The 16,098-nt window shown below is 36.9% G+C and overlaps 1 protein-coding gene across 1 annotated transcript in view; it reads left to right on the top strand.

The window, feature by feature from the left end:
* Positions 1 to 828: 828 nt before the first annotated feature.
* SMC2 (structural maintenance of chromosomes 2) overlaps positions 829 to 16,098 on the top strand; it is a 54,371-nt gene continuing 39,101 nt past the window's right edge. Inside the window, exons 1-6 of the mRNA XM_069822420.1 lie at positions 829 to 1,126; positions 3,576 to 3,725; positions 5,956 to 6,117; positions 8,107 to 8,217; positions 10,310 to 10,447; positions 14,026 to 14,166. Of these exons, the coding sequence (XP_069678521.1) occupies positions 959 to 1,126; positions 3,576 to 3,725; positions 5,956 to 6,117; positions 8,107 to 8,217; positions 10,310 to 10,447; positions 14,026 to 14,166 (870 nt within the window). The 5' untranslated portion in view covers positions 829 to 958. The remainder of the gene's footprint in view (positions 1,127 to 3,575; positions 3,726 to 5,955; positions 6,118 to 8,106; positions 8,218 to 10,309; positions 10,448 to 14,025; positions 14,167 to 16,098) is intronic.

Below are 16,098 nucleotides of genomic sequence, written 5' to 3'. Positions count from 1 at the left end.
TTTTCTCTGTATCAAAGAATTGGTAGCCTGAGTCTGTGAATAAAACAAGAATATTTTCGTAAAAAAATGCGGATTTCCTCTGGACCAAAAATACAATGCAAATGGAGTAAAAATTAGAATTCTACCGTGGATCAAAATAATAAAAATGGAGTATTTTCCTTCGAGATAACTAACGACTTGCACTCTTCCGAATCCATGATGCTGGTTACTTAGAGGAAAAATGTTAATTCGGTCTCTTAGTTACAGTAAAGATCATCGAATTGTAGTCCTTCTTACTTTGAAATAATAGTGTGGACAAGAGTGATGGTTTTCAAGGTTGTGTTTATTATGTGACAGACACCTTTGTTATGAAATTCTTGGGATGCCTGAAATTTCCTGAGTTCAAATTCCCGCGTTCAATCTAGCAATCTCCATCAAATGGCGTTGATACAGCAATGAATGCCATTATGTTTTCGTATCAAATATAACATTTACAGGTCTAGAAGTCTTCTTGTTATAGATTTCACAATAAATGTTGCATAACTCGATAATTTTACATATCTTCTGATAGCGCAATACATATCACTCTTAATTTGGCATCCCTGACGTAAACAGTTGCGAATTCAGCGGTTTTCCCGCTAGATCTAGCGTTTTTCATTGTTAGTTCAGGGGGTAAAATTTATGAAATTTGTATGGCTCATATAGGGATTTAGAGGTTTTTTAACACTCACAGAGGTAAAATAATCTTATTTGTACATTGTAAATATAGCAATTTAGCGGTTTCTGCACTGTAGCTTAGCGAGTTTTTAGGAATCGAGTTGGCAGCACTGGACCTAAAGGCGTGAACAACTTGTCGGTTACAGTGTCCTGAGAATGTTTATAAAATGTGAACATCTGCGCGGGAAAAGTGAGCATCAAAAGTGCAATGTGAAATGAAACGATCAATTTTATTTTTAAAAGCACTAAATTTTTAAAGAAAATGTATTTGAAATCTATAATCATTGATGGTTTCAAATCATACGGTCATCGAACGGAAATAAATGGATTCGACAGAGAATTCAATGCAATAACAGGATTAAACGGCAGTGGAAAATCGAATATTCTTGATGCTATTTGTTTTGTTCTTGGGATAACAAATTTAGTCCAGGTAATTATACGGAGGGCTCAAGCACCGGCCACTTTTTCTTACACTTCGTGCAATTAGCGATTGAACTATAGGTAAACTCTGGTTGTAAACTGCTGTCATCAAAACCATCCTAACCTCGTCACAGACAATGGGGTTACTTATCACTGGCAGTGAAGTTGTCACTGACAGTGGGTTACAGTGGTGCTATTTGTCACAGATGTTTCTCATCATCTAAACCGTACGTATCCTTGTTACTGATAATAGAAATAGTTGTCAACGATAAATGTCGCTAATTCTTTACAGTTGCGTTACCAAGGAAAATCTCGCCACGATATTGAAATCTCGTGTCAAGCGAGATGAGGCGTGAGAACGCGAGAGAGGGAGGAGTCTGCAGGGCAAGTAACTTGTTGCAAGGTAGGTGTGGTGGGGGTAGAGGGGAAGGGTGCAATCCGTGTTCTGGAGTTTATCCCTCGCTTTCTATGTACCTACAAAGAGACGGCATGCGATCCTGTCTCTCCACCGGCTACCACTTTAAAGCACCTTTCCATCCTTATTTTGGTGCGAAATTGACGTCGTCGCTTAATTTCTCCTATGTTTACGGATCATATGACTTGGCGAGAAGCAAAGTACGTAAATATATCATACCTTTCTTTGGTAACTCAATTGTAAAAATGTCAGAGTGACGGGTGTTTAATTTGTCATAATCATTTCCGCCGAGCAGTGTACTTCAGTCTGTGACTAAAGTTAGAATACAGGTAAGCACTACTATACAGACTTTGGAACACATGACAGAATAACTTAAACACTTAAATAACCTTTAAAATGAAAGAGGAACCGTTTTTCATTCACTGTGTTACATACTGTATGTCCATCACAACTGCACACAAAATCAGTTGAATTGTTTTACAATAGCCTACCTAGTAAATATGGTTAGGCTACTGTGTTTTGTACTTTATTTCACACGTTCCTGTTTCGACATTGCAGCACATGACAAATCACTTAAATACTTACTTACTGGCTTTTAAGGAACCCGGAGGTTCATTGCTGCCCTCACATAAGCCCGCCATCGGTCCCTATCCTGAGCAAGATTAATCCATTCTCTATCATCATATCCCATCTCCCTCAAATCCATTTTAATATTATTTTCCCATCTACGTCTCGGCCTCCCTAAAGGTCTTTTTCCCTCCGGCCTCCCAACTAACACTCTATATGCATTTCTGGATTCGCCCATACGTGCTACATGCCCTGCCAGTCTCAAAAGTCTGGATTTAATGTTCCTAATTATGTCAGGTGAAGAATACAATGCATGCAGTTCTGTGTTGTGTAACTTTCTCCATTCTCCTGTAACTTCATCCCTCTGAGCCCCAAATATTTTCCTAAGAACCTTATTCTCCAACACCCTTAATCTCTGTTCCTCTCTCCAAGTGAGAGTCCAAGTTTCACAACCATACAGAACAACCGGTAATATAGCTGTTTTATAAATTCTAACTTTCAGATTTTTTGACGGCAGACTGGATGATAAAAGTTTCTCAACCCAATAATAACAGGCATTTCCCATATTTATTCTGTGTTTAATTTCCTCCCGAGTATCATTTATATTTGTTATTGTTGCTCCCAGATATTTGAACTTCTCCACCTCTTCAAAAGATAAATTTCCAATTTTTATATTTCCATTTCGTACAATATTATGGTCACGAGACATAATCATATACGTTGTCTTTTCGGGATTTACTTCCGAACCTATCTCTTTACTTGCTTCAAGTAAAATTTCCGTGTTTTTCCTAATCGTTTGTGGATTTTCTCCTAACATATTCATGTCATCCGCATAGACAAGCAGCTGATGTAACTCGTTCAATTCCAAACCCTGCCTGTTATCCTGGACTTTCCTAATGGCATACTCTAGAGCAAAGTTAAAAAGTAAAGGTGATAGTGCATCTCCTTGCTTTAGCCTACAGTGAATTGGAAACGCATCTGACTTACCAGTAAATAATCTATAAAAGGGGGGACAAAGGCTAATTGGGATTTCCTGTCTTTGATCAGGTCAAAAACTCTGATAGAACTGATATTTAACCCTTGTGGTGAATTTCGATGAAGTATAGAGTGCATAATTAGTCAAATCCACTCTCCTCACCTCCATGCTGAGGTCCCCTGGGATTTTTTAAGATGCGAAAGAGAGAGTGGTGTGCGGAAAGCAAGGGGAAGCTACCACATTTACTCTTCCCAAGAAAAACTGCAGACATGACATGATGAATCTTTGTACAGTAAAAGATTCTGAAGATGTATATGGATCTTAATGCAGACAAAGAGGAAGGCAGAAAATAGGAAAGACTGGAGAATGCTGGGTTGGCAGTGAAAGACCTGCCCTTGGACAGAACAGTATGAATGAATCTATAAAATGAGAGCATAGTAGTTGTACATTTCCAAAATTACCAGAACTGCTTCAAATTAGTTTTTATGTTATTGTTTCAAGGTACGTGCTGGCAGTCTTCAAGAACTGATTTATAAAGGTGGACAAGCAGGTATCACCAAGGCAAGTGTGACACTCACATTCGATAATCGCAACACCAGCCAAAGTCCATTAGGATATGAACAGCATGAAGAGATCACCGTTACAAGACAAGTAGGATTACAAAAATATTAATATTATTTCATAACTATGTCTATACTTATCTCTGTGATTGCTCATTTGGGCATCTCTGACACTTTCCTACTCTCTGCTGTATTTGATTAGATATAATGTCATGCACAACCTACGTCAAAGAGTCCTGCTGTATTGTGCGTTTAAGAGTGCAAGTCAACATAAATATAAAAATCTTCTGAGGAGAGATAGACTATTGTATAATCAGGTTCTGATAATGCACAGGTTGGTAGAGCTGTGAAGTGGATGACGCAACAACAATGAAAATTACATCAATTGCAGTTGAAGGCTTAAGGAAGAAGGACGTATATTCGTTTTATTCATAGTATACTCTATGTTTAGGTAATGAGAGCTAGAAATGGAGCGTGCACATGTCTCGGGTACTGTGACAATTGAAGATCGAAGATCGTACATTAAGATCGAATCTTTATGTGGTAAAAACTCGTTTGACTGTGATTTCAATTCCGGCTCGAAGTGTCTAATCCACATTTCATCAATAGCAACAATTCGAAGAAAAAAAAAGCTTGACCTTCAATGTCGAATCTTTGTTTCTGCAAGTTTGCAATGTTCAGTTGTTTCTGCTTCTTTTCAGCAGTCAAACAGTGAAGGACCATTCGCACAGAAATTTGTGTCTTCTTCAAATCATTTGTCAAAATACTGAATGTTGAAGTTGGGAGGATCCCCATAGCTTCTGAAAGTTCCTCACACATCGCTCAACAATCTTCTTCAAGAGCTCTGCCACAAATTTCACCCTTTGTTCATTTGTTGATGTTTTCGTTGATGTACGAGAAACTGTACTGCAATCCACTATAATTCATCACAAACTCCATTCAGAGCACTGTGGATTTCTGTGGCATTGTTGCCAGGTAAAGATTCAATCTTTGATCATCAATAATTATTGTCACTGTACCCGAGACCCATGTGTGCTCCATTTCTAGCTCTCATTGCCTAAACACAGAGTATGCTATAGACGTCCTTTTTCCTTAAGGCTTCAACTGCAACTGACGTAATTTTCATTGTTGTTGCATCATCCACTTCACAGGTGTACCAACCTGTGCATTATCAGAACCTGTATTATGCAACAGTCCATTTCTCCTCAGAAGTCCTTTAAGATTTTTATATTTACGTTGACTTGCACTTTCAGACGAACAACACAATGGGACTCTTTGGCATGGGGTGTGCATGACATTAGGTCTAATTAAATACTTAGGTACCGGTATGTACATGAACTTTTAATTAATGACAACTAAGTTTTGCCAACTATGAGGTTATCATTATATTGAGCTATTATTCTGACAAGGTGAAACCTAGGATTTGCTGTCTATTATCTGACATTCGCCTTACATATTTATGGTAGTAAATTGTGAAAAGGAGCAGATAAATAAGGTTTAAAGTCTTAATGGTTATTACGATTGGTTTAAACATGCACTAAAACCAGACGTAAGTGCAAATTTGAACCAATAAATTATTGAAATTTGCGATAAATTAATTATAGTCCCGACGCTGTTATTTCCGGCGTGACTCCTCCTCTTTGCTTACGTCTTAGGAAGTGAAGGCTCTATAAAGTCTAGGTAGGTAGTATCCTTCGCCATTTTTGTTCTTACGTTGCCGAGCTACCATACGAGGAATCTATTTGCCACACCGTTAAACATTATCATGTCGTAGCTCCTATCATAATAAATCAAACGCAATGTAATTCAGCAAATAATTGAGCGGCAAATAACGTCTTCGTGTGCTTTCTGCGAACGCCAACGAAAGAGCTAAAATGGCGGGCGATTATATTAAGTATTTTTCGAGCCTTAAGAAATGAATCAGTGAATCACAAGACGCACACGTTTTAAATGTAGCTGACCTGCAACGCGATTGGCTGCCGGAAATTAGAGTGATGGGACTATAGTTTAGGAAATTGTATATTTATTATGTATAACTACTTTTGTATATATATCTTTTTGTTAAATTATTAAGTTTTGTACTTTTGTGAACTAATGTCAATAAATCTATCACTATTTATTATCTGACATTCGCCTTACAGTTGGGGAAAACCACGAAAAAAAAATTATCATGGTGATCAACTCAGGCAGCTTTTGAAACCATGCATGACCTCAACCTCAGATCAGAAAACCTGCTCCTTGTAAATAAAGTATATTGCACATTCAGAAAACAATTACATTATTGTGATCAAGAATTCACTTGGATGTTTTGTTTCTTGTAGATTGTTACAGGCGGCAAGAACAAGTACCTTATCAATGGCTCAAATGTCCAGAACAACAGGGTTAAGGACCTGTTTTGTTCAGTCCAACTTAATGTAAATAATCCACATTTTCTCATTATGCAAGGAAGAATTACGAAAGTGCTAAATATGAAACCACCAGAGGTAAGTTTTTCCATTCTTTTTCTGCTATTGAAAGTAAGTGCAGGGCTTTATTAATATGTAAAAGAAAACTTGCTACTAAAGCTCTGTATATTCAAATATCAAATTTGATGTAACTTGTGAAGATGTGGGCATTTTTTAAAGAAGAAAGGACTGTACTCGTATATAGGGAAATAAAACTGACGTGATTGAAACAGGAACTTGCAGAGCTTGAGTGCACACATGCTAAAGACTAGTGGCTGTGTGCACCATTCTCGATCATCTAGCCAGTTTATCAGTAATCACGGAAACATGGTTAATTCTTGACAATGATCAAGTTACAGATGCGGTGCACCGACATTTTCCCTCGATCAACTCAGTACCATCAGCTGACGGTAGGGTCGCTTGAGAAGAATCATCTGAGCGCTAGGTTACCGCGTATAAAACAAAGAACGAACGCACTCTGTCAATTATCGCTTCGTTTTTGTTTGTCGGACTGCTTTCAAACATCCTCGCAATTTTCAAATAACAAGTTTCAATAATCATGGAAGAAAAAAAAAAAAGAAAAGAGCACCAAACTTCTCACAGTTCGAAGTGAGAATTCCTTTAGAACTCGTCAGCAATTATGCATCCATATTATAGAATAAAAGTACTGACGGAAGTTCTCTAAGAGAATAGCAGGCTACCTGGTTGGATTTAACCTCACAATTCACATGAGTTATACGTGTTTACATAATTCCACATAATTTGTAACGTAATTTGTACAGTGGTTATTTCATATTATTGATAATAATTGAGAAAATTTCAGTATACGGATATCTCACTGACAATTATCTTGAAATAGGCTACTAAAAAGAGCAGATTTGTATGTGTTTGTCGAATGCTCATCATCTTGCTTACGAAAAGACACATTTCAGTGCCAATAATTTATTTGGGAAAATTTCAGTATACGGATACCTCGCTAACAATTATTTTAAAATTAAAAAAAAAACAATTTGTCTGTGTATGTCGAATACGCATCATCATGCATACGAAAAGGGAGTTTTTAGTGCCAATTTATTTTGTGTGCACAAGGTTGGAATTTTGGAGTAAGAGGGAAAGGAAAGTATCCTTATTCTGAAATTTATCCATTTATTTTGTGTTCACAAGGTTGAAATTTTGGAGTAAGAGGGAAAGGAAGGTATCCGTGTAATTTCTCTTAATTCAAGCGTAAATAGCCTAATTGTCCAAAACGTCATGTAGGTCCTAATAGTTTCAAATGGCAAATCTATAGCTAATAAGTGATAATCTCTCATTCTACAAAATGGTCATTTAGTTTTGCTATATTATTACCGGCATAGAATAACTACCTCAGGTATTATTATGTTAACAAAATTGGACAATTAGGCCTAAATAACATTTTGTCCTCAAGTAAAGTCCCGATCTTCCAAAGCAGAAACATATATAAAACATTAGTCTATTTTGAGAAAAAAGAACATTTTTATTATTCATCTACAAACTTACTCCTTCTACAATAACACCAATTCTGTTATTTCTGCAGTGATTTGCGTGTTCAAGATACATCATTTCATCTTCAATTCCATCAAGTACGTCAAATCGTGCCGCCATTTTGGTTTTCTCGACTTGACCATGTTCAATTCAAGATAATCGGTCCCACACCTGTGATCAAATTTGATCATCATCAACTCGCTTGTTTAACTTTGATCGAGATTGATACTGCGCAAATTGGCGTTGAAGATGGCCAAGTGCCGACTTAACCATGGTCAAATTTTAATCGAGAATGGTGCACACGGGCATAGTTGTTGTCTTCTACAGATTGTGGCACTTCCTAATATCCTTCATGAATTGCTTTCATTTTGACTATCAAATTTCCTTGAATAGGCCTAATGGCTTACATGGTCATTGGAGTTTGTCTCTCATTTTTCTGTGGATATGTGAAAATAAGGTAATCGATTGATTTGAAATTTAAAATACGGATTGTTTGTTGACTTGCATCATATTGTCATTTTTCAGATTCTTGCAATGATTGAGGAAGCTGCAGGCACTAGAATGTATGAATGTAAGAAGCAGCAGTCACAAAAGACCATCGAGAAGAAGGATGCAAAACTGAAAGAATTAAACGCGGTATTGTAACCAGTGTTATTGTCTTTGTTTGTTGTTACTTTTTGCACACTGTAAGTGTAAACGAAGATTTCATAACTGTTAGTGGTTATAAATTTGTGTTTCAATTACAGCATAAAATTGTTTTTAATTTAATGATATTAAAGAATTGTGAGAAGTGAAACCTGTTTCCCCCCCCCCCCCTAAAAATTTTGCATAATAAACTTCATGATAAATTGGGTCAGCATATAGAGGTTGAACCTAATTTCTCCAGTTTATATTACAGCACTAAATTAATTCTGACATCACAGATATGATATGTACACAGTTTAGAAGTTCATTTTTAAAAATGTAAATAATTTTTTTTATGTTCCGTTCTCACCCTGTCACCTTGTGGTCTTTCTTAGTCATGTGACTTTTCATCATTATTGCTCTGAAGATTTTAATTTTATCGTCAATTTTTGCGTTTTAATGGCTGTGACAAAAGTCACCCACCTCAAGACTTCATTTTATGTTAGTTTAATAATCTGTTAATTCTTTTGAATAATTATATTTTTAAAATTCTTTACCAGTACTTAAAGAATGACATTATCTATCTATGATTTTTTATTGTAATTAAAAATAATAATGTTGTTTTCTGTAACAGATGTGACATGGATTTGCAACAAATGTGACACTTTACGTGTAAAACATGTTTTTACTTTATTTTGAATGGAAAATTAATGCTTCATAAATATTCTGTGAATACATTAAGCTATAAAATATTCATACCTTTTACTATCTTACTATATTATCTTATTTTTAGACCACGATAAACAATTTAATTTTTTTAGTGTGAGGTGTCTGTTTTAAAACAATGACTGATCATCGTGTGATATTCTAATTCACCGTTTCTCAAACTTTTTTGAAGTGGGGACCACTTTTTTAAGTCAGAACAGTTCTGCGGACCACCTTACTCTTGCTCCCTTTGAAAGAAAATGTATCATTTTTGTAGCATATTTTAATATCAGTATACTTATATTTTAACATAGAATTAATTGATTAATTAAACTGAATTAATTTTATATTAGTATTAACTAATTAAGGTAATGTTAATAGAAGAAAATTCATTTTTATTTCTTTATTAATTCAAAGCTATTAGAGTTTGGATAATCTTTAACTTATTAACCAAAAAAAAAAAGTAAATAATAAATGTTGGTACTCAAATTAATTAATTATTCTATATTTGGATATATACTGGTAAGCATAAGTCGGAGATTGTCACATACATCGAGTCGATTCGGTAGCGTACTTTGTTTTTATTAGAGATTGTGATGAAAACCCTTTCTCACATAGATACGTAGAAGCAAACTGAATTATAATCCCTAAAGCACCATTGTACAATTCACTATATTTTCTTTTCAAATTAACCATACCTTCCACTTGGATTTAAGTCCGGTCTCATTCGAGAGTTCAATTAACTGTTCTCTTTCACTCAATGTAAGTTTGTAATTTTTAATATCGCAATGAAAGTGATCACGAACCCATGAAAATTCGTCATATTTACTTGGAAAATAAGTTTCAAATTGTGACCTCAGAGTTGTATTATTGGTGTACGACGTACAGTACGTGACCATTTCAATGTGCAGACTGGGTGTCGACAAAACTATTAAGAAAGTCATAAATACATGAAAAGGTTCGGCCCTCTGTTATGAATTTTGTGGTCCCTGGCTGAGTTACAGGCACGGCACCAGATGTGTAGGGAAAATATGGCGAGGAACACCACGTTCATAGTGCTTTAAATCCCTCTTTTGTTGTTGAGAGTAGAGTGAGAAGTCAGTAGACGAATAGGGTAATAAATTTCATAAAATGTCAGTACTGAGAGAAAAAGTGAAAGGCGATTGCCATGTGTCATTTCCAAACTCTTAGCTTTCAGCTTGACCACAAGGGCAGACCTCAAAGACCACAGGTGGTCCGCGGACCATAGTTTGAGAAACGCTGTTCTAATGCAATGGAAAGTGAAACCAGTGTTTTTCAAAGATGTTATAATTTTAAGTTAATACCAACAAAGGATATTAATTAAGAAGTCTGTACTTGAATGTAGATATCATTACTTGCTCACTCTGTCTTCACACAGGTGATAAATGAAGAGATTAGTCCAAAGTTGCAGAAACTGCAAGACGAACGATCACAGTATCTTGAATATCAAAAGGTGCAGCGAGAACTGGAACATCTTAACAGATTATATGTGGCATGGCAGTATTTTTCTGCACAGGTAAAGTTATATTAATGTCTGTCTGTTAAAAATTACTCAAAAAAGAAAATGTTAAGCGATAAAGTTTGTAAACTTGCCAACAGAACAGATGTTAGTCTTCAGAACACTGACACTACATTTTCATTCTCCCGTCAGAGAGTCATCCCTCTGTCTTTCTCTCTGATACACATATGTACCTCATATGTGCTTGCAAGCATACTATGAATCCCAGCAGGTCCCCCCCCCCCCCCCACCGTCACTGCTTGCATCTGCAAACTCATGGCGCTTTGCTGGATTAAAACTTACTTATTTACTTATTGGCTTTTAAGGAACCCGGAGGTTCATTGCCGCCCTCACATAAGCCCGCCATCGGTCCCTATCCTGTGCAAGATTAATCCAGTCTCTATCATCACACCCCACCTCCCTCAAATCCATTTTAATATTATCTTCCCATCTACGTCTCGGCCTCCCTAAAGGTCTTTTTACCTCCGACCTCCCAACTAACACTCTATATGCATTTCTGGATTCGCCCATACGTGCTACATGCCCTGCCCATCTCAGACGTCTGGATTTAATGTTCCTAATTATGTCAGGTGAACAATACAATGCGTGCAGTTCTGTGTTGTGTAACTTTCTCCATTCTCCTGTAACTTCATCCCGCTTAGCCCCAAATATTTTCCTAAGCACCTTATTCTCAAACACCCTTAATCTCTGTTCCTCTCTCAAAGTGAGAGTCCAAGTTTCACAACCATACAGAACAACCGGTAATATAACTGTTTTATAAATTCTAACTTTCAGATTTTTTGACAGAAGAGTAGATGACAAAAGCTTCTCAGCCGAATCATAACAGACATTTCCCATATTTATTCTGTGTTTAATTTCCTCCCGAGTGTCATTTATATTTTTTGTTGCTCCCAGATATTTGAACTTCTCCACTCCTTCAAAAGATAAATTTCCAATTTTTATATTTCCGTTACGTACAATATTCTCGTCACGAGACATAATCATATACTTTGTCTTTTTGGGATTTACTTCCAAACCTATCTCTTTACTTGCTTCCAGTAAAATTCCAGTGTTTTCCCTAATCGTTTGTCGTTTGTGGATTTTCTCCTAACATATTCACGTCATCCGCATAGACAAGCAGCTGATGTAACCTGTTCAATTTCAAACCCTCTCTGTTATCCTGGACTTTTCTAATGGCATACTCTAGAGCAAAGTTAAAATGTAAAGGTGATAGTGCATCTCCTTGTTTTAGCCCACAGTGAATTTGAAACGCATCTGACAGAAACTGACCTATAAAAACTCTGATGTACGTTTCACTGACACATATTTTAATTAATGGAACTAGTTTCTTGGGAATACCAAATTCAATAAGAATATCATATAAAACTTCTCTCTTAACCGAGTCATATGCCTTTTTGAAATCTATGAATAACTGATGCACTATACCCTTATATTCCCATTTTTTCTCCATTATCTGTCGAATACAAAATATCTGATGAATAGTTGATCTATTACGCCTAAAACCACATTGATGATCCCCAATAATTTCATCTACATATGGAGTTAATCTTCTCAAAAGAATATTGGATAAAATTTTGTACCACGTCAACAAAAGTGATATTCCTCGAAAGTTACTACAGTTAGTCTTGTCCCCCTTCTTAAAGATACTTACTGTATTATATTAATAAATTTAATAAGATTTCATAATTGGACATCTCTGTTTTATTACTAACTACTAAAGATGCCCTGACTATTCTCACAACTTCGTCTCTCCTTATCTGCATGTCTGGTGAATCCCTTAATGTTTAACTTGATTTGTAATTCCTCACTAGTTTTTATGTTATATCAACTATTATTGTGTACGTGCCGAGAGAGGGAATCAGAGAAATAGAGATGGAGATCACCAAGTGAAAGCTACATCGTTGATGAATGCCCGTCCCCCAAATCAGCTGTGTCATTCTGTCCTTGACAGACAGCAGAAAAGACACACAGTGACTCAGCTAAGACAGAGTGCAATTTATTACATTCTCTTCATAATGAATGTGTGTTATGCTTATTACGGTTGCAAACCGTTGGAAACTGCTGCAGATACAAACCTGTTGTGTTGTGTTTTGCACATTTAGAAAATGCTACCACCACCACCACTACTACTACGACTACTACTACTACTCCTGCTGCTGCTGCTGCTAGTTTTTTAAGAATGTATATTCTACTGAAAAATACGTGGTACAGTCATTAAGTTCTAAGACTTGACGCCTGGAGGGTAGGCTCCCACAAGAATCTGGATGTATCACAAGATGCCGCATAACACGTCATACATTTAAACAGAACCACATCCTCCCTCAAAATAGTCTCCGTTGGCCATTATGCACGTTTGCCAACATTGGTATAGCTGCTGGAAGCACCGTTGAAAGATGTTGGCAGGAAGGTCCCGTATGGCTTCTCTTGTGGCAGTCATGACCTCTTCGGAAGAATGAAATCTACGCCCACGTAGGGTTGCTTTCATGCGAGGAAAGAGAAAAAAATCGCATGGTGCGAGATCAGGTGAGTACGGAAGGCGTGGAAGAACTGTCACATGTTGTCTTGCAAGTTCCTCTTGGACAAGGACAGAGCGATGTGCAGGGGCATTGTCATGTAGCAACAGCCAATTCTTTGTACGCCATAGCTCAAGTCGCTTACGGCGAATTGAATCTCGTAAACGGCCAAGGATCTCTTTGTAGTGGGTTTTGTTCACAATTGCACCTTCTGGGATGAATTCCATGTGAACAATTCCATTTGAATAAAAAACAGTTCAAGCATCACCTTGCCTTTTGACCTGTCTTGTCGCGGTTTTTTCTGTCGTGGTGATAACGGCGTTTTCCAGGTGGCGGATTGTCGTTTCAGTTGCGGATCGTAAAGGAAACACTAAGTTTCGTCTCCAGTTATTATCCGGTTGAGAAACGTCGGATCATCATCAGCACTACTGATGAGGTCACCACAAATCGTCATGCGATCATCACGTTGGTCTTGCGACAGGATTCGTGGCATACTGTGCTGGGTAACACGAGACATGTTCAGGTCATCAGACAGAATTTTGTAGCAAGTACCATGGCTGACCCCTACTGTTGCTGCGATATCGTCTACTGATTGGGAGCGGTTAGCACACACCAACGTTGCAACTTCTTGGAGCTTGCGTTCAGTTCGAATTGTTTGTGGCCGACCAGTACGCACATCATCTTCCAAACTGTCTCTTCCTTGCAAAAAACGTCGGTGCCACCTAAACACAACACTGCGACTCACTGTGTCCTCACCATAAACTTGCTGCATCATTTGAAACGTTTCGGCAGCAGTTTTGCCTAATTCCTGGCAGAACTTGATGTTTGCCCGTTGCTCAAACTGTGACATCTCGGGTTCCGACGTGCACATTCAAATCACCGTCACAACAAAGACCGTAGTTCAGCTTACAGTGCATGCACTGAACTGTCTCTTGTTGGGTCGAGAGACTGACAAGGTATCATACCATGGCGCCACCTATGCGCTATAGTGCACCACAACGCCACTATGCGCTCAGTATTAGAACTTAATGACTGTACCACGTATGTAATGAAATGTTGCAGGAAACTAGTGGAAAGACTAAGGAGAAACTGGACTCAGTTCGTCAGAAGATACAAGACACAAAGCAGAAAATGAAAGATGGTGAGGAAGAAACTAAGGAGCTTGACAAAAGAACAGGAGAACTGATAGAAAAGAAGACATCCGTAAGATAACTTTCATATTAATATTTACAAATTTTTATACACTGAAGATAGAATGAAGATGTGTTCAGGTTGCTGTATAGACTGCAAATGTGTTCAGATAGCTCTAGAACTTGATACATATGAAAATACAATAGGTAGAAAGAAAACTTCTGTGCAATAATTTTCGTATTATTGTTCACAATTATTTGTGACATTTGGAAATCAAGTCTGAATAATATTTACGAAGAATTTTCTTACAAATTCAAACATATAAAAACGCGAAATATAAGAGAAAACTTCAGTAAAATAATTTTTACAAATTTTTGTTATATTTAAAATGAAGTGCACAATTTTTATTGCCATCATATGGTATATATAGAAGCACGAAAATTTCATTCAAATATCTTTTCAAAAGGAAGTTCTGCTTATGAAACCTGTCTTTTTCGAGAAGCAGTCTGCAATTTAACCTAATAATTGAATTCCAGTTCTGCTTATATATTGTCGACCTTGGTAGTGTAGTTGGTATAGTGCTGGCCTTCTATGCTCGAGGTTGCAGGTTCGATCCTGGCCCAGGGCGATGGGATTTGAGCGTTTTTAAATGCGACAGGCTCATGTCAGTAGATTTACTGGCATGTAAAAGAACTCCTGCGGGACAAAATTCCGGCACACCGGCGATGCTGATATAACCTCTCCAGTTGCGAGCGTCGTTAAATAAACCATAATTTATTTATAAATAATATAAATGTAATTTATTTTATGATGAACGCACTAACACTTTCATTCACTTTACTTGTAATATGCTGAATTATATAGCCTAACACGGGATCTGTACATTTATGTAGAATAAATTTTATATATATATATATATATATATATATATGTTATATTGTAGGTCTCAAAACCTGACATCGTTTGAAATTCAATCTATATTATCCGTAATATGCTGAAAATATAGAAAAAAATTGAATGGGGGTATTAAAGAAATTAAGTACTTTTAGAACTATTTGGAGGGTTTAAAATGAATATTTTCTTCAGAATATGTATGGTAAGACTTTCCTGTGTTAAATTTCAATGTACCTCATTTACATGTTTTGACCTATTTATGGGTCATCTTCAGAAGTGGTCGTTGTTGGTCTTGGCGCCACTTGTTCTGTTTCCTGTGAGGGTGCGTTCCTGTGGTACAGTGTAGAGTCAAAGAGTGTGTATTTTGAAGTTGAGTTGTGTGTTGAGAATTTCGTTGGGGTGTGTTTTTGTGTGTCTGTATATTTCATATTGTTCTAGTGTGTTTAGTTTCTGGCTTTTTGGTTGGATGTGTAGTATTTCCATGTCTGTGTTGATGTCTCTGTTGGTGTGGTTAGCATTTGTGATGTGTTCTGCATATGTGGAGGTGTTTTGTAATTTTGTTATGGCTGTGATGTGTTCTTTGTAACGTGTTTGAAAAGATCTGCCTGTCTGTTCTATGTAGAAACAAACACGTTACAAAGAACACATCACAGCCATAACAAAATTACAAAACACCTCCACATATGCAGAACACATCACAAATGCTAACCACACCCACAGAGACATCAACACAGACATGGAAATACTGCACATCCAACCAAAAAGCCAGAAACTAAACACACTAGAACAATATGAAATATACAGACACATAAAAACACACCCCAACGAAGTTCTCAACACACAACTCAACTTCAAAATACACACACACTCTTTGACTCTACACTGTACCACAGAAACACACCCTCACAGGAAACAGAACAAGTGGTCGCCAAGACCAACAGCGACCAGTTCTAAAGATGACCCATAAATAGGTCGAAACTTGTAAACAAGGTACGTTGAAATTTAACACAGGAAAGTCTTACCATACATATTCCGAAGTGATACAGTGTTAAAAGTTGTGTAATCAAGATGTAGAATATTTTCTGCTTTTTAATTGCAATAATATGTCTA

Source organism: Periplaneta americana, chromosome 3 (genome assembly GCF_040183065.1).
Source record: "Periplaneta americana isolate PAMFEO1 chromosome 3, P.americana_PAMFEO1_priV1, whole genome shotgun sequence".
Classification (NCBI taxonomy): Eukaryota; Metazoa; Arthropoda; class Insecta; order Blattodea; family Blattidae; genus Periplaneta; species Periplaneta americana.
Note: the sequence above shows the minus strand (reverse complement) of the source record. Positions and strands in the feature narration are given on the sequence as shown.